The 19,758-nt window shown below is 36.2% G+C and overlaps 1 protein-coding gene across 3 annotated transcripts in view; it reads left to right on the plus strand.

Annotated features, from left to right (window-relative positions):
* The window catches only part of PROSER1 (proline and serine rich 1), a 30,187-nt gene that overhangs the window by 2,452 nt on the left and 7,977 nt on the right, over nucleotides 1-19,758 (plus strand). The window contains exons 2-7 of one of the 3 annotated variants that reach the window (XM_043995868.1): nucleotides 6,314-6,379; nucleotides 12,778-12,846; nucleotides 15,677-15,771; nucleotides 17,188-17,281; nucleotides 17,779-17,889; nucleotides 19,100-19,183. In XM_043995868.1, coding sequence (XP_043851803.1) covers nucleotides 6,314-6,379; nucleotides 12,778-12,846; nucleotides 15,677-15,771; nucleotides 17,188-17,281; nucleotides 17,779-17,889; nucleotides 19,100-19,183 — 519 coding nt within the window. Of the gene's footprint in view, nucleotides 1-6,313; nucleotides 6,380-12,584; nucleotides 12,847-13,080; nucleotides 13,433-13,513; nucleotides 13,603-15,676; nucleotides 15,772-17,187; nucleotides 17,282-17,778; nucleotides 17,890-19,099; nucleotides 19,184-19,758 lie in introns of those variants that run through there. The other 2 variants (XM_043995869.1, XM_043995870.1) reach the window with 2 other exon arrangements.

The following is a 19,758-nucleotide window of genomic DNA, read 5'->3' on the forward strand; positions in this document are numbered from 1 at the left end:
GTTTTGGGGGTGGTGATTAGAAAATACTAGTTGGTAGAGAGTCCCCCAAAGAGACAGGAGAGAAGAAAGTTTACACAAATGCATAGTAAGTAGCACAAGAGTTAAAATATAAGCAGATGTCTGGTGGATAGATTTGTAGATTTAGAGGCATTTTTGTTGTTTAGTCTTTTTCAGTCGTGTCCAATTCTTGGTGACCCAATTTGGGGTTTTCTTGGCAAAGATGCTAGAGTGGTTTGCCATTTCCTTCTCCAGCTCATTTTACAGAGGAGGAACTGAGGCAGAGTTATGGACTTGTCTAGAGTCACACAGCTAGTAAGTATCTGACGCCAGATTTGAACTTATGAAGAGAAGTCTTTCTAACTCCAGACTGTATTGTAGCATTGTAGAGGTACTACATAGTTGCAAAGTGATGTAAATACCCATGCTATGGGCTCAGAAGGGGGTAAAATCAAGTGACCTTGGTGAAGACCAGGACCTAGAGCATATACCAATTACAAATGCTCCTTCCCTGTTATTCACTATTGAGATGTTACTCTATTTCTTTCTAGATGAGGCAAGCTAATTAGTATGTATCATGTTATTCACTGTGAAATTGAATAACTCAAAAGTATCCTTTTGGAAAACTCACTTGAAGAAGAAATGAGGATTCTTGGGCCCCAACAATGAATATAAACTTTGTTCTGCTTTTCTGTGCAGTCTCATGAACTCCTCAGTAAGCAGTGGTGCTTTGACGGGCAGAAACACACAGATTAGCCTGCTTTAACTTTTGGGGGGGTAGGGGGGGCAGTGAGGGTTGAGTGACTTACCCAGGGTCACACAGCTAGTAAGTGTCAAGTGTCTGAGACTGGATTTGAACTCAGGTCTTCCTGAATCCAGGGCCAGTGCATTATCCACTGTGCCACCTAGCTGCCCTAACCTACCTTAACATTACTATATGCTGAATGTTTTATAGTTAAAATATTTTAACTATCAAATATATTGAGGAAATATGAACTTAAGTAGAAATCCCTGTCTGCATCACTGCCCCCCCCCCCCACGCTAGTAAAGCATTGGATTTTTAGTTGTTTCCCCAATGTTGATATTCTTCCCTGGAATACAAAATCTGAATATAATACTTAAGGTAGATTTCTATTTAGTATGAAAAATGGAAAAACTTAGTTCTTGAAGGTATAGAATGGTGATAGTAGAAAGAAACTGGACTAGAAGTTTGTAGACCTGGATCCTAGTCTTGGCTTAGATATCAACTAGTTATGAAGGATTGGACAAAAATAGACTCTCAGGTACTTAGGTTTGGATGGGAAATGTCATCTGTCTTCTGAGAAGCTGTAAGTCTTTCAGTGCCTTATCATCAGAACCTTAATTCTACTGCATATAAAGATGAGGACTTGGAATGGGTACTGCAGTTCCTTCTTTTGGAAAGTCAGCAGCAAAAACAAAAAAACCCAAGCTGGTCAAATATCAGGTATTTGGTAAGACCTTCACTTGGCAAATAATGAAGGACATTTTGTAGTCAAAAGTAGCTATAGAATTTTAGAACTGTCTACTTCAAGTACATCATTTTGCAGCTGAGGAAATTAAAGCTTATAGAAGCTCAGGATTATGCAATTAATAACTGGCAAAACTGGGGTTACAACTCAGCTAGATTTGTTTCACTTCCTTCTAAGAGAGGGTAATAATACCAGTATCTCAAATTCTGTCATGCTTTGGGGTTAATGCTCTGTTAACACATCCATCTCCTATAATAACTCAGTGGATAACAGTTATTTTCTGGCCACATATTGCTGTGAAGGCTTTTGGTATCAATTCTCCCTTACCATTGCTTAGACTTACTTCACAACCTTCAAGAGGTAGGGTTGGGGTGGTTGAGAAACTCTGAGATAACTTTAATGAAAGTAATAAAAACTAAGTGAAACAAATCTAGTTGGGTTCTAGCAGAATCATGTGCTTTTCTACCTCCATGTTGTTCTTGTCCTTTTTTCTTTCTCACTGTCCCTTCCTTCTCCCTCTCTTCTTTGTCTATCTGAATCCTACCCATCCTTCATTGCTGTCTTCACCAGCCATACCATCCTCTGTGTATTTTGCTCTTTGAACTCCAATAGTAGTTATTCTGTCCAAATTCACTTGGTAATGAAACCTTTATAGTTTTGTGAGATTTTTTATCTTGAACTGTTTAAATCTTATGTTAATAACATGTCTTAAGAAAGATACTTGAGGATAATGTGTTTCCTCACATTTCACTGGGAGGGCTTGTGAAAAAGAAGTCAATAAATGAATGTTTGTGAAATTGAAATGAGCTGCTTTAGGAGGTAGTGAGTTTGGTATCTTTGTTGGAGTGGAGTCTGGATGACCATTTGTTAGAAATGTTTGAGGGATTCCTGTTCAAGTATATTTTGGACCAGATGATTGTTGATCTCTTACAGCTTGTTTAGGCCAAAGACATGAGAAGTAAAATAGCTATGATATCTTGTTTTTGTATCTAAAATGTTTAAGGAGCTAGTCAGTTATCTGTTTTGCATGTGACTCAACATATTGGAATTGGAGCATAAACGATATAAAAGATACACATTCCTAAGTGTATTTATGTTAAAAACAAAGTAATCCGGGCAGCTAGGTGGCTCAATGGATAAAGCACTGGCCTTGGATTCAGGAGAACCTAAGTTCTAATCCAGCCTTAGACACTTGACTCATACTAGCTGTGTGACTCTGGGCAAATCACTTAACCCCAATTGTGTCACCAAAAAAAACAACCAAAAAACAAAGTAATCTTAGTTCTTGTTTGGCTGATGATTTAACTTATTTTAATTCCTTGCACCATTGTTTTTGGTTAATGATTCAGGCCTGGGTTCAGCCAATACTTGTGCTATAGGTGACAATCATATCCCATCTACCATTTACTGTCCCCTAGAAAAATTTAACTGACTCTTACAAATCCCTGATGCAGCTTTCTGCAGTCTTCCATAGTATCCAGTTTGTCATTTTTATTTTCTACTCTCCATTCTCTATAGCTCTTTTTATAGGAAACCACCATAATGAAATTGTTCTAATTTACCCCAGAAAATTTATTTAGACTTCCTACTTCTTAGAGAAAGAATGCCTTTCTTAATTTTACTACCTCATATCTTCAAGTTATTCTTCCCACCCCCTAACCATATTTTAGGTTGTTGTATACTGAGGAAGTAGAGTCATTAAAGAAAATCTTGTCTATCCCCTTTGTTTTACAGGTAAAGAAACGAAGGTGATATGATTGATTTTATCATAGGTCACAAATAAAAGTAGCAGGCTAGGATTTAAACCCAGTCACCTAACTCCAATTTCTACTATACATGCTGTCTTAAAACGTGAAAACCCAAGGCCATTTTAATAAATTATTTTTTCATAGTACGGTATGTACTTTAAAAAAATACATGTTTAGGGGGCAGCTAGGTGGCGCAGTGGATAGAGCACCAGCCCTGGAGTCAGGAGTACCTGAGTTCAAATCCAGCCTCAGACACTTAACACTTACTAGCTGTGTGACTCTGGGCAAGTCACTTAACCCCAATTGCCTCACTAAAAAACAAACAAACAACAACAAAAAAAATACATGTTTATGTGTGTGTTGCATAGCTTTCGTGCCTGTAACTTGTTGAGCCATCACAGATACCCAATTCAGGACCTCTAAATCACATAATATTACTTATACTGTATTTAATCTTGCTTGGGTGTGGAATACTTCTAAGTTATATATTGAGAAAAGCTTTTTAAAAAAGTGATAAGATGCTTTTTGGAGGGAGGGAAATGTTCTGTGAAGATGATAAAAGATTTTGTAGCGAATATGGCCTTCCCCAAAAGACTTTAACACAAATTCTTGACTTTATAATGGATGTTCTCTTTCACATCTGATTAATAAACTTAATTCAGTGTTGAATAGAAAAGTGGGTCGAAGCTGACCAAGTACTAGGTTGGTGTGAGTACTTGAATAAACAATATTGAAAAATGCTGGGGAATATATTTTTGGCATTGCAATGAGGATTAAGTGACATGCCCAGGGTCACACAGCTAGTAAGTGTCAAGTGTCTGAATCTGGATTTGAACTCAGGTCCTCCTGAATCCAAGGCCAGTGCTTTATCTACTGTGCCACCTAGCTGCCCCAATAATCTTTTAATTATGGTCTCAGAACTGTTCTAGTCCCCTCCCCCCAGCCCCCCATTCTGTTTAATTCTCCCCTAGGGAGAATTAAAATTAAAATTTAAAATTTAAATTTAAATTTAAATAAATTAAAAAGAGATGTGACCCATCTCTTTGCCCAAGCTAACATCTCCATTTATGTCCTTAATTCTGCCCCTTCCTAGACTTTCCATCTGTATTCCTAGAAAACGTCAATGATGCAATTGAATGTCACTAGAAACAAATATTCACCGACAGTATTTATGCTATTTGTTAAGGTAGGATAGACTGGTTTTCTGAAAGGTAAAAACCACAACCAAACATTTGACATTTTAGTGACTGTTAATTGAAAATTCATTTTACTAATACCATTTCTGGTTTCCTAGGCTAGTAAAGAGAAGCCTATTTTTATTTATTTAAAAAATTTTTTAATTTATTTTTATTTTAAAAATTTTTTATTTTATTTGTGATATGTGATATTTTATACGTATATCAAACATTGATATAATATACACAAAGACACATATATAACGTAAATTTTCTGCATTATTACATTTAGATATACCTAGATATATTCTAATACACATAACTTAGTATTTTACTTCCTTAAATAAATGTTTTATAAATAACAAATACATATAAATTTATATAAATAATTTATGACAAATTTGTTTAAATATAATTACTATATAAATACCTAAATAACTTATAAATGCACAGCATATATATGTGTTATATAAATACATATATACCTCCTGTACCCTTCCCAGCACACCCCTCCCCCACCTTTCCAGATTAGACATTTTAATTTTAATTTTTTATTCCAATCTCTATCCCTCCCTTGTTCCCTCCCCTACCCCTCCCTGAGATGGTAAATAATCTGAGATGGGTTATACATATATGATCATGGAAAGCATCACCATATTTGTCATTTAATGAAAGAATGTGAAAAATAGCATGTCCCAATATGTTCCATCAATATCAGTTCTTTCCCTGGAGGTGGATAGTATGTTTCATCAATATTCCTTTGGGATTAACCTGTATCATTGCATTGCTGGTAATAGTCAAGTCATTCATAGTTCTTCATCAAACACTATTGCTGTCTCTGTGTAGAATATTCTCTTGGTTCTGCTCACCTCCCAGTACCTCATTTCATACATGTCTTTCCAAACTTTTTTGAAGCTCTTATTTTTTCAAATTTATATAGTATTGGGATTAATTGTTCTTTAAAAGTTTGGTAGAAATTCACTTGGGAATCCATCTGGGTCCTAGAAATTTTTCAACTCATTCAACTTCTTCAAAAACCCAGATGCTATACCAACTCTGACACCCACTACCATTTAAAGTGAGAATTGGCATTCCAAGTTTCAGACAGATGTTTTACTACCTGTATTCAAGTTCTTAGAATATGCATAAACTCGGAATCTTTCTATTTTGATTTCTCACAGTCATGACAGGAATTTGAGAGAGAGGCATCTACTGATGAAAGCTTTGAAACTTTAACCAAGGACCGGGTTCTAGTAGCCCATGACTAGCGAACCTAGGGAATAGGGTTAGAAATAGGTAAGGGGCTTTTGTGACAGAATAAAAATGGAGTAGAAGTCTCAGCAAGGTGATTTCAGCTAGATAGAACACAATTGTCAAAAAGTAAAAAGGATTGTTGCAGAAGGTGGTCTAAACACAAAAAGTTTTCAGACAGAAGTTAGTTGAACCACACCTGTCAGGGTGGTTGTAGGTGGGGGATTCCTGTTCAGGTAAGAGTCAGGCCACCAGGTGGTGCAGTACATAGGGCACTAGACCCAGCGTCAGGAACATTTGAGCACTAATCCTTCTTCCTCTGACACTCACTAGCTGTGTGGCCCCGGCAAGTCATTTTATAACTAACTCAGTTTGCCTGTTTCTTTGACTGTAAAAGGGGGAAAAGAGCACCCACCTCTCAGGGTCATTGTGAGGATTAAATGAAATAATGTTGTGAAGTGCTTTGATACTAGTTATTATTATTGTTATTGTGACACATGACCTACCAACTTTTAAATTTCTGTGTGATCCTGCTGCTCAGTGACAACATGGCATACTTGATATTTTTTTACAGGACAGTTTTTATGAATGCTTATTGTTTGTGGTATTTACATATTTAACAGAACTATGTGTGTGTGTGGTTTTTTTTTAGGCTGTTTTGACAGAATACAAATTAAAAGCAATTGAATATGTTCATGGATACTTCTCAAGTGAACAGGTACTGTTCAATTTTTTTTTGTTTTGTTTTTAGCATTGAAATTGTTTTCATGACAATATTATCATGTAAAAGATTTTAATACCCCACAATCACTTGAGGCCCTGTTTCATTTACTGCTGTGATTATTCAAGACTTTTAAAATGCATTCCATCTTGTTGGTAGTGCCATAATGGAAGCAGCATCACTTGTGGCACTGAAACTTTGACTTAGAACAGTCATAGTAATAATCTGGCAATTCCCAGATTCCTGTTTTTAAGCCCAATGTCATAGTTTAATCACTGTTAGCAGATTTATTACTTGAGAGAGGTACACAAATGGTAGAAATCATCTGGAAATAGGCAGGTGTTCTGTTGGTCAGTTAAAAAGTATTTGTTAGTGACTAATGCAGAAATAGGTTTAATGTGATTGTACATGTATAACCTATATCAGATTGCTTTCTGTCTTGGGGAGGGGGGAGGGAGGGAGAAAAATTTGGAACTCAAAATCTTATAAAAACAAATGTTATGGGGCAGCTAGGTGGCACAGTGGATAAAGTACCAGCCCTGGATTCAGGAGGACCTGAGTTCAAATGCGGCCTCAGACACTTGACACTTACTAGCTGTGTGACACTGGGCAAATCACTTAACCCCCATTGTCCCACCAAAAAACCCAAAACAACAACAAAAAAAACCCAAATGTTGAAAACTATCTTTACATGTAACTGAAAAAAAATTAAAATACTATTAAGATTTAAAAAAATGAAAAACAAAAGCAAAAACAAAAGTATTTGTTACTAATCACACATAGGCCACTAACAAGAAAAGGTATTCTATGAGTAGCAAATATTAGAATTTAACTTATTTTCAGGCATTTCTCAAGAACTTCTGATATTTTCTGCTCCTTACCTTTGACCTTTAAGCCTCTGAGAACTTCATTGTGGGGGTTTTGTTTTTTATATTGGCTGGGATGTGTGGAAAGGTAGGGGAGAAGAACTGATTTCAACTTAAAGATTTATTCTATTTAATAAATATGGGGCAACCTTAGATTAGTAATTCTACCATCTCATAACTAAACCTTACTGCTTTAACAGATTGTTCACTTTCTTCTTAGAAGAAAGTCCTTTAAGCTTCTTTCTTTTCTAATCGAACTTTATTTTTTTTAAGCCTTTCAAAAAAGCTTTCTACTTTTTATGGATATAGTGTTTTAAGAAAAAGATCTCTTTTTCTCTTTAGATGTATTCTGTTTAGCTGTCATCAAAGATAAATTAATATTATATGACTTTTTCAAAGTGTGCTAACATTGGCTGAATAGTTTACAAGGCAGAAGATTTTTATTAAGATCCTAGGTTATGAAGTGTTCTGATTAGTCAGGTTCTGGATGACGGCTTTTACTGGCAATGCGACCTTTTTAAAAGGTGTATGCATTCTTACCATCCAAGTACCTAGAAGTATGCATATTTATGACCTCATATATAAAGGGCCTTCTTCCAAGGAACAAAAAAATGCTTCACTAATTTGATTTTTTTAAGCTCTTTCCACTAGTGCCTGATAAGACTAGGATAATACAACAGAAGAAAATGAGGTGCAGAGAAACCAAATTGTATTGTAAAGCCATATAAATAGTCAGTTGTCAAATTAAGATTAGGACCCCAATTTTTTACTGTTTCAGTATTGTTCCAATTGAACTAGTTATCAAGGTACTTGTAAGTAAAGAGAGTTAAAAGGGGAAGGGGAATCTAGAACAGATAAGGTGATGAGGGAAGGGAAGGGAACAAGTATGTATTGAGCACCTACCATGCAAGGTGCTGTGCTAAGTGCTTTACATATAATATTGCACATCCTGGGGAGGTAAGTTCTATTATCCTTATCTTACAGTTGAGGAAACTGAGGCAGAGCTTCACTAACTTTCCCAGGGTCACGTAAGTTAGTGAGTGTCTGAGACTGGATTTGACGTCAAGTCTTCCTGACTCCAGGTCTAGCTCTAGCACTCTATCCCCTGTACTACCTAGCATTGCCTCAATAATGGTGATGATACTGATAATGACCAGTCTCTCCTCTTTTAAATTTATTTAAATTATCCTGATTTGCTGATAGATCCATTTTCAACATTGATATTACAAAGCTGTGAGCTTACAAAGGACTTTTTCTCTTCCTGTTCCAAGTGATATAATCCTACCCATCCCCCTGACCCTCCACCCCCCAAAAAGACATAATCAGTAGTGCTTCTCCTCTCCCTGTTTTTGAGAAATATACATGTTGCTTATGCCTTTGGGGAAATAGACCTTGATATTAATGCTATACAGTCTATTTCACTAGTTCAAATCGTGGCCCGCCCTTGAACCAGACCATTCATTCCAGAGTGTCTTTTATTGCAAGGTCTCTTTAGTCTTTGGCTAAAACTTTTTTTTAACCAGTATTTATATAATGTTTATATGCAGTTTCTCCATTCAGTCATCATTAATTAAAATGTCTTTGCATTTATATGACTACTACTACAACCATTTTTCTTTTGGAATTGGGAACTTTCTGATATATCCTGTATTTTATACTTTAATTGATCTTGGGACCCTTGACCATGTTAAGGGCTAAAATTCTAGCTAAACTGTCTAAAATATCTAATGAGTGGTCGCCAATAAATTATAAGCTTTAGCAAGAGTTAGACTTTTAAGTATTTATTAAGGAGAATAAGAATTTGGTAAAGAGAGAGAGAAAGGCCTAGATTTCTATCTATTAAAGGGAGAGCACATTTTTAGCTCCCTTCTCCACCAGAGTCCAGAGGAAAGAGCGCCAGTCTCCTCCTTCCTCCTCCCACTACTCCGCGTCACTTCCTGATACCAAAGAAAAGACTCCTGGTCTTGCCCTCAAAGACCTTCGCTTCATGGGCAGAACTCTTCTACAGTAAGTATCCAGCAGGTGGCGTTATTCCAATCGTTACAGTCCCCCCTGTTGTTCCTCAAGAAACAAAATGTTTCCTTGACGGAACAGTAAAAACAATATAATAACTATTGCTAACTAATAATATGTGAACAACAATATAGAAAAGGAAGAGAGGAAAGTTTTGTCCAGAGGGGCGATTTTTTTTTTTTGTCCTCATGAACCGACGCTTTGACATTAGTCTTGCAAAGGGAGGGCCTCTGCAGAGAATACATATTACAGATGGTGTATATTATAACAGAAAAAGAAAAGAGAAAAAAACAAAACAAAACTGTTCATTTAAAGTCTCTGAAAGTCTTTTCTCAGATGTCCTCTAGGTGTAGTCGTGGAATGGAAGTCTTTTCAGGGGTTGATGTGTGGATACTGGTAATCAGCCAGGAAATTTCCTACAAAATTGAGCTTAACACAACTTTAAAATAGCTTTGTCAATAATCAAATCAAACAATGAAAGTTCTCAAAAACATGTCTAAGGGAATACAGACTCTTAGTTGTTACACATGAAACATATAATAAAACAAAAATTGAAACATTCTTTAAAATTATAATATTACTATAGTCCCCCTTATGGAGGGTAATTGAGAAGACAATTGCTGCAATATTAATTATTAAAAATAATTTTTATCTTTGTTTCATCACTTTTTGCATCATCTGCCTAATTATCCTCATGCCATTATGAGAAATTTAAAATCTAATATAATTAGTAACAGATGTCAAGGCCAAATTCAACACTGTATTTATCATGACACCTGAGATAATTATGGGGGTTACCATAAAAGAACAGAGAAATGATGGGATATGAGCATTCCCACACTTGAGCAATATATACTGCCCATGCAGTATGCCAGGCTTAAAATAGGTGGATGGAATATATGTCCATGCCACCGAACATATTGGAGGAAACTGAGTCAGACTTAATCAGATGCATGGGATTGAGATGGTCCATGGCATCAGGCATATAGGAGGGAGCATAGAAGCCAGGTGTAGAAGTGAGATGGGTGGGATGGATACTTCCAGCCATCTGTACAATATTGTGGGGAAAAATAAAATAAAATATTAAACCAAGAGAATCCAACCTCAACATTTGTCAAAAGCCGTTCCCTCGGCCATACCTTGACTTCATGCATGTCTCCCCTCATGTGACAGTTCAGTGTCTGCTCTTGCATGTATTCCTCTTGTGATTGGATGGCATCTTGGCCAACTGGCATCTGATAACTCAGAATAAAGGCAATTAATGTCTTAAATGATAAGTTCCCATAATCCAAGTCTCATATGGATTTAAAAATTGAGGATAATAAATGATTGCAAAAAATGTGAATACATCTTGACTCAGAACACAATATATAATTATGCAACAATTTCAAATAATACCCCTTTTTTAAAACTTAGTATACAATTACTTTTTGAAAAATCTGAACATATTTAAATACAAGTTAAAGCACAACACAATCCTAAAGAAAACTTTTTTTGAAAAAAGAAAACTTTTACAAACATTCCCCTCTTTTTTTTTAAAATATGCTTATCAAAAATAATACTTCTAGAATCAATTTACACTTGCCATGGCAACCAATTTGCCAAGGAAATGCTTTAAAGAGTTTGATCAAATAATCAGTTGAGAAAAAATAACAAACACAAACAACTCAGAATATGGGAGCACAATACTCCTAGAATTAACATTGTATTATGAAATCAAAACCATCTTGCAATGTTTCAAAATTAGAGATGAATAAATAGAAAAAAATACACATGGAACAATAAAAGACAATGAAATTCAAACTAGGGAAATCTAAATGAATATGAACTTAATATTAATAAGAGTATTATAAAATATAAACTTGATCATATGACTATAAAAAGCTTTACAAATATTCTCCTTGTTTTAGAAACTAAGTATAAGACACAATCTCAAAAGCATGAAAATCTCTATGAAAATAAACCCATACCATTAATTTCAAAATGTATATATAATAGCATAGAAATCCTATGTAACCTCTGAACTGATACTATTACTCTGAGTGAATTCAGAACACTTTTGATTCTGATATCTAAAATCCCCAACACTCATATCAATACCTTGCCCCTTACTTCTACATTTCTGTACAATATATACCCTTCCATGGCAAAAGAAGCAGAGTCTTGAACTATGTTGATGATTGTCATTCTTATACAGCTTAAATTTTTCTTCTTTAACCCCTCTATATTGTCTGTCAGTCTTTTCACCATACAAATGCTTTATGATATTACTAATTAAAGACAAAAGCAGGTTAGCAAAATTATGAACAAAACGAGCATATCTGGAATTTAAAGGGCTTTCTAAGGTTGTCTCAGAAGCACAGCCAGGCTGGGGAAGGGCTGAGCCTGAAGCTGCAAATGTAGTTAGAGAATGTTGCGCATGAGCATTAGATCTCTGGACTTCCCAGGCCCGGGAAGCAATGGGCTTGGCCATGGGAGGAGTAGAGGGTGGGGTCTGGAGAGGAGGGGAGGGACCAGAGCAATTTGAATCAGACTTGATTTTGAACTCAGGCCTGGATTCCTCTTCCCCCACTTTGCCTCCAGGTGCTAGGGGATTAAAAGCTTCTAGAGGGTGGGTCATTGCCTCCAGGCATGCAAAATTAGAGCAACAATTAGTGTTAGAACTGGGAAAAGCTGCAGGAATCTCTTCAGGTTTCTCTGAAAAAGCATGGTTGGGAGAGGGAGAGATATTTCCTTGTGTGAGTAAGTTGCTGGCTCTTCTAACAAAAATAAAAAGAAAAATAGAAAATCCACAAAAACAAAGCATTAACATGATCTTATCTCCCATTTGTCTGGTTAAACAGACTAAAATCAAAAATAGGATAATTAGGGAGTTTAAAAGGTCCATTTGAAAAAATTTAAAGGGAAAACACCAGGCAATTCAGCAGTACTTAAGATTTAAAGGGTTAGGGTAGGGAAAATTTCTTACCCAACCGGAAGATCAGAAGTGAGGTTCAGCTTTCCTCTTCGTGGTCAGCCATCTGTTAAGGGCTAAAATTCTAGCTAAACTGTCTAAAATATCTAATGAGTGGTCGCCAATAAATTATAAGCTTTAGCAAGAGTTAGACTTTTAAGCATTTATTAAGGAGAATAAGAATTTGGTAAGGAGAGAGAGAAAGGCCTAGATTTCTATCTATTAAAGGGAGAGCACATTTTTAGCTCCCTTCTCCACCAGAGTCCAGAGGAAAGAGCGCCAGTCTCCTCCTTCCTCCTCCCACTACTCCGAGTCACTTCCTGATACCAAAGAAAAGACTCCTGGTCTTGCCCTCAAAGACCTTTGCTTCATGGGCAGAACTCTTCTACAGTAAGTATCCAGCAGGTGGCGTTATTCCAATCGTTACAACCATGATCCTAGTCTGACTCTGGGGAAAACAGTTGGAATGTCATAGAAATAGTCATAAAACTCACCTAGAAAATATATCAAGGATAGTTGATTTTGCTTTAAACCCATATGAGTAAAATTATCCCTTTTTTCAGGTAGTTGAATTACTGAGATACTTTTCTTGGGCTGAACCCCAGCTGAAGGCAGTGAAAGCATTACAACATGTAAGTTCATTTTACTCCCTTTTCTTTTCTTAGAAAATACTACTCAAATGTCTTCTTTGTTTTACTATCTTGCCCAGTTATTCCATTGATTTTTTAAAATTCCAGCCAGTTTGAAAACTTGTGAATCAGCCAAGACGACTTTAAATTTGTTTGATTCCCATTTTGAAAAAGCTAGCGATTATTCAGAACAATACAAATTACATTTTATACACCACATGAAGTCTTAGAATCATGTCACTAGATCTGAAAAGGACGTTGGATGGTCATCTAGTCCAATACCCTCATTATCTAGATGAAAAAACTGAAGCTCCAGAAAGTAGAATGAACCCCTGAGACTCCATAGCTAACAGTGGCACAATCTGTACTTAAATGGTGCTCTCTGACTTCGAGTCCAACACTGCCTTCTGTCACATCACACTTGAGCAGGAAAGAAACCTGACAGTCCTTTTTTATGACTGTCCATGGGAGACAGTATTGACACCCTACTGATTTGGATTCTGGCTCACAGCTTACAGTCTTGGGGTGACAGATTCGTAGCAAGGAATGGAGCATCCCTAACAGAGACTGACCAGAGTGCATATGACAGGTGTGTTGCTAATTTAATCAAAAAAGCTGTAAATTGAAAAGGACAAGGGCATGAGAAGAATGCCTGTATATGTCCCCACAGATGGCTACTAGCGAGAGGACTACAAAGAAGCGAGAAGAATAGCAAGCGAAACACGCAGAAGAAAAACCAATCCAAACAAGGAACCAGTGGTAAAACCTGCATAGCCCAGGATTAAGCAAGAGAACAGCTAGTGCCAGGGAACTCAATTGGCTTCTGTTATCATGGAGTTTTGGTGGCACGAGACCCATGACTAGACTTTAGCTCCAGATGGGGATACCTCAAAAAGAAATGGGATAGGTAAAAGGAAGTGTAGGTGGAGTAGAATGGTATAGTAATAAGGGATATTCACACAAGAGAATTCAGAAACGATGGGGAGAGGAATAACTGATGGAAAGTATTAGGCTATAAATCAGAGCAGAGAGATATTGAAATGATGTGTTCATGGGAGTATACTACAGACCAAGGCGAGTCACTGAACCACTTGGACAGAAAGAGAATAGTTGAGAAGTTTAGGAAATGGATCACAAACCTAGCCCTGAGGCATGATATAGTAGTTCTAGACATATTTTGGAATTCTTGATGAAAAGCAGAACAGCTAACAACTTACTGATTTACCTTAAGGATTATTTCATGCTTCAAAATGTCCTGGAACCAACCAAGATAAATTCTGTTCTGGACCTGATTCTTACTAGGGCAGAAATTATGGCAATTCCATCTACAGTTTATGAGGTTCTAAGGAAAGAGGTAGCATTCCTTTTCCTTAAAGTGTGTCAAGGCGAGGCAGGTGAGATTGAACATGTTCAAAGATACTTCTGAATGTGAAAACACAAAGGACATTTCCAATAAGAATAAAAATTGGATTTATCTGAAGAGACCTATGTGGATGCACAGGAAAGTTACCAACTTAGATTTTTAAAAAGAAATATATAGAAGATGGAAACAAGGCCAAATAAAACTAAAAATAAGTGCATGGTATGGTCCTATACAGAGTCAGGAATGCTCTATCCCCAAATGTACTGAGACTGACAAAGGAAACTAAGCAACATAAAGGTGTGTGGGTGTTATTGGTAGTAAAGGGAGGATCAAAGGACTCTTCCTCTAAAGAAATCTTTTGCAGAGTGACTCAGATGCTTTCTGTGGTATCTTTCATGGGGCCTATGGAGATATTCAATTCTTAAATTTACGTTAATGTATATTATATAAGATATTTTAAAATATATTTAAATCTGATAACCTCCATTGGTTATTGATTTCCTATGTATATATGGAACAATAGTTGTAGAGTTCCAAGAGATCTTAGGGATTATTGAAGTCAAACATTTTCACTTGACAGTTAAAAAAAATTGAGTGTCAGATAATGGATAGCTTTCCTAGGCAACAGAGTTTGTTGGTTACAAAGCCCATATACTTAAACTCAGGTCTTCTGAATATGGGTCCAGCATTTTTCTGCCATGTTGTGCTGTTTCCTTTTACCTCATGGTTCTCCTCCCAATTCTACTTTAGCTTTGGTAATGGGATGATACAGAATCATAGGATATGAGGAATTTAAAGCAAGACATTCCACTCCCTCTAACCCCCTTCCTCGTTTTACATACAGAAACCAGTGTCCCTCAGTAGTAAAGGGGCTTGTCTGCTATCGTACATCTAGTTAGTCAAACTGACACTGGAGACCCAAGTATCTTGACTCCTTAATGGAATGGCTTTCTTTTTAACTTGAGTAAAATTTAGGTAATTTATCAGTTAAAATGGAGACAGTGAACCAACAACAGAGCCAATACTAGAATCATAGAAATAATTTATATTTCTGCGTTAATCTGATTTAGCTCTTCAGTTTTAGCTGTAAAAGATGTATATCTCTACATTTTTTTAAACTTTATTTTGACTTACTGGTATTTCATAAATATTCCCAACCAAGCTGGTTTGTTGTTGTTGTTGTTTTAACAGTAATGGCATTTTGATGAAGTTGATGGTGACTTTAATCTCAACAATATACAACAGCATAAGATGGGGAGGGGGCGTGATAGGATGAAAGACCTAGAGATGGAAAGAAACTTAGAAGTCATCTAGTCTAACCCCTTATACAGATGAGGAAATTGAAACACTCAGAAGCAGAAGTGACTTGCCCAGGGTTAGAACTGGTACAGATGTCACTCTGAAGGGAGCAGAAGCAGGGGAATAAATGCTGTGATTTGTCTGTTACCTTTTTCTTATCTCTATTACTAGAAAATGGTGGCTGTTCCTGCAGTGAAAGTGGTCAACATCCTCAACTGCTTCACCTTCAGCAAAGATAAGCTGGTTGCTCTTGAACTGTTGGCTTCGTGAGTAATTCTTGGTGTCCTTTTTTGTTTCAGATGAAAAGATTTCAATTAACCTACTAAGGAAGTCAGTAAATGTTTCTTTTAATATCCGTGAATTTTAAACAGTGCTAGATGATCTCTGGCAAGAAAGAATCATGGTTTTACTGTACTTATTATAGAACCCTTTCCAGATTAAGTCCCCAAATTGAGACCACAAAGCTGGATTGTGAAATTGGCATTGTTCCTGTCTACATTTATCAGTTAGGCTTTCCGTTTGAATTCTTTATACTGCATGCTGCTGTTTCTCAGAACACTGTGATAAAAGAATATGACTCTGGTTTATTCTATTGCATATTGAGTTCATAGGATAATAAAGAAGTTGTCATCTGGTTCAGCCCCCTTTTTTTACAGAAGAGAAAACTGAAGACTGGAAAAGTTAAGTGACTTGCTCAAAGTTGCTGAGGTAGTACAGTGCAGAGCCAAGATTGCAGCTTTGGTCACTTGACCCCTGATCTATTTCATTTTGCCCTCCTAATGATAAGGTTTTCTGTTAAAGAGCAAATAATCCAAAACTTTATTATTTTGGATTTATGATTTCTTTGAGGTCCAAGACACTTCCTAATTTTAGGTCTTCCCCTCTGTATTTACTGGAGAAATAATAAAGAACTTTGAGTTCTTTTAAGCTGAGTTGTAGGAAAAGCACTTGATAAATCATTGAAAGCTATAGAAGAGATAGGAGTTGATAGAAATGAAGCATTACATGTTACTGCTTCTTTAAAATAAAATTTTATTTTTAACTTTTGTTTTTACATTGCCTAAATTTCCCCCTCCTCTCATCCAGAAAACCACTCAGTATAACAAAAATATTTTTTTAAAAGAAGGGCAAAGGGCAGCTAGGTGGTGCAGTGGATAGAGCACTGGCCCTGGATTCAGGAGGACCTGAGTTCAAATTTGGCCTCAGACACTTAACTAGCTGTGTGACCCTGGGCAAGTCACGTAATCCCAGTTGCCTCACAAAAAAACCCAAACAAAATAAAAAGAGGGGGGAAAAGTTAATAAAACTAAGCAGTATATTTAAAAAAAATAATACCCAAACACCACACCTAACAATATACTCAGTGTTCTACATCTGTGTACCTCCCACCTCTGCAAAGGAGGAGAGAGAGAGAGAGCAAGAGAGCGAGCGAGCACTTACTCTACCTTTTTCATTCAATTGGTCAAGGTTATGTAAACCTTATTTGTTATATTTTGTCATAAAATAAAGCTCTTTAAGTTGGATTTATATGCACACACATATGTTGAACATACATATTCAAATCATATTTCTTCCTGGTGGCATGTGGAAAAGTGTTATATCTCTTTGAAGAAAGATTAATTCCCCTAATATGGTATATTTAGAACTTCAAATAACATGAATTAATTTTATTTTCCTGGTAGGAACATTATTGATGCACAGAATTATCGCCTTATTGAAGATCTTTTTAGAATCAACATGTCTGAAAAAAAGCGGTGTAGGAGAATTCTTGACCAGGTAATTTTTATAGCGTTTTTATTCAAACAACTGCATATCATTTTGGATTTAATTGAGAGTTCCAAGAAGCAGTATAATGGAGACCTAGAATTTCAAGCCTAAAAGGGATCTGGGAGATCATCTAGTCTCCCAGTCTTCTGATCTTACAGGTGACAACTGAGGTTCACAAAGAAGGATCCTCCCCTATGTCATGGTGTTGTCACTTTGTCATTTCTTAATGATTCTGAGAAGAAAATTTTAATAATTAAATAATTAAATGTTTCTGCAATGGGATCTTAGATGTCATCATGCAGGTATCTTTGATGCTTTATTTGCTTAATTATGAGACATCAGTGTATCAACTCCTTCAATTCTTTTATGAACTTGGATTATTATGCCACTTACTAATGAGTTTATCTAAATGTTGGTTTATCACATATTCAGGTACTCGCTGTTTTATAAGAAGGTGGGAGTTTCCAAAGAGTCTTCTTTTTATTTTCCTTTTTCCTTTATTGCAGGCTTTAAAGGGAGGTTGTAAAGCTCCTCATGCTATGATATCTTCTTGTGGAATGATTCCTGGCAACCCATATCCTAAAGGGAAACCCAGTCAGATAAACGGAACTTTCCCAGTAAGCAAACTCTGATTATGTGATGCTCTTGTGGATAAAGAACAAGTTTAAAATAATTAAAATTTATAAAGAAAATGTATGGTGCAAAAAATACACACATGAAGAAGATGCTAGTGTGTCATCAGAACTGCAAGTTCATTATTAACATGCATGGTAGTATTTCCGAATTTGTGATAACTCAGACCTGAAATTAACTAGTTTCCCTCTGCTTACTTATCACTCTCTTCTCCCAACCCGTTTTTTCATAGATCTTAGAAACTCTTTGTTGTTGTTCAGTCACATCAGTCATGTCCAACTTTTCATGACCCTATTTGGGGTTTTCTTGACAAAGAAAGTGGAGGAGTTTGACATTTCCTTCTCCAGTTAATTTTACAGATGAGGAAACTGAGGCAAAGAGGTTTAAGTGACATGTCTGTGGTCATGTGGTTGGTAAGAGTCTGAGGCCAGATAACTAATTTATAACCAAGTAACTAAGAATAACTAAGTATTTTAAAAAATATTTTGGGGCCATTTTCTGGTACGTAAAGTATTTTTAAGTTGCAGAGAGCACTAATCATGGGGGGAATTAGGGAAAGCTTCTCAGAGGAAGTAAGCTTTGAGCAGAGCCATGAAGGACTGGTTACAATTCAGAGCAGTGTTAATAACTCATATTGGCCACAGGATATTGAATTTTTCTGCTACACCAGCTGTTGAAAACCATTTCCTAAAGGAGCTGTATATAGTCTTTTGGTTTAAAGGAGACCTACCGTTAAATCAGAGGTACTCTGATTTGATTTAATTTAATTTATATAGGTATTAAGGAAAAAGAATATTCCCTTTTTTGAATGATGCTGTATTTCAGAACCCATGGTGTCTTAGAGTTGATAAAATGCTGTGACCCTCACTCTATTAAAAAAAAAAGTGAGCTCCTAAGAGCTTAAAAGTGACTTGCTGATGGTCACATCCTTAGTGTCAGTGCTGAGACTGAGATCCAGCTGCCTGACTCCAAACTATTGTTTTTTGTGGGTCAGACCAAAAAAATTCTATGTAATGTAATCACACCAGGTTGAAGATTTCTAGGTCAGTGTCCGAAATCAGACTTCCTGACTCCCAACGCAATACTGCTTTCCTTTTACTATACTACTATTACTCTACCATTATACTACTTTTATTATACTATGTTCTATGTGTAACATATTATGATTCAGAATAATTAATTTTCTTTTTATAGGGTTTCCCTATCAAAAAAGATGGTGAAGATTGTACAAATGAAGGCAAAGGAATAGCTGCACGGATACTTGGCCCATGTAAACCAGTATGTATGGATAGAAAATATAGCTATATTCTTAGGAATCTGAAGATAAAATTCAAAAATGTCAAAAATTCACAAATTAGTTGTGAAAAATCTGTTATTGCTTCTGGACACATTCATTTTTTACATCCAGATTTTAGATTGTCATTTTTTTATTATGTTTATTTAAAAAGTATTGATAGACTTTATTTTTTATCATGTTCTTTTTCCAAATATGTCCCTCCTCTTCCCCTCCCCAGAAAGTGTTCCCTTGTAGCAATTAATAAAAAGGGAGGAAACAGAAATAGGCCATTTGGTTCATCTGCACTAACCAGTGTATGAGCCAAGTCCAACAGTGTGTGCTATGTGCCATACTAAAAACCTCCTCTGCAAAGGAAGGAGGAAGGTGCATCTTTTCTTTGGGGAGGGGTAGGGGTGGGGGATCAGGTTTGATCGGTATACTTATACTTTCACCCCCTTTTTCTATTTACCCTGTTGTAATCATTGCATATATTGCCTTCCTAGTTCTGTCATAGGACTTTGTCAAAGAACTGTAAAAAGCATGGAGCTACCACGTCTTCAATCACTTAATGGTTAGG

The sequence above is a fragment of the Dromiciops gliroides genome, chromosome 3 (genome assembly GCF_019393635.1).
Source record: "Dromiciops gliroides isolate mDroGli1 chromosome 3, mDroGli1.pri, whole genome shotgun sequence".
Classification (NCBI taxonomy): Eukaryota; Metazoa; Chordata; class Mammalia; order Microbiotheria; family Microbiotheriidae; genus Dromiciops; species Dromiciops gliroides.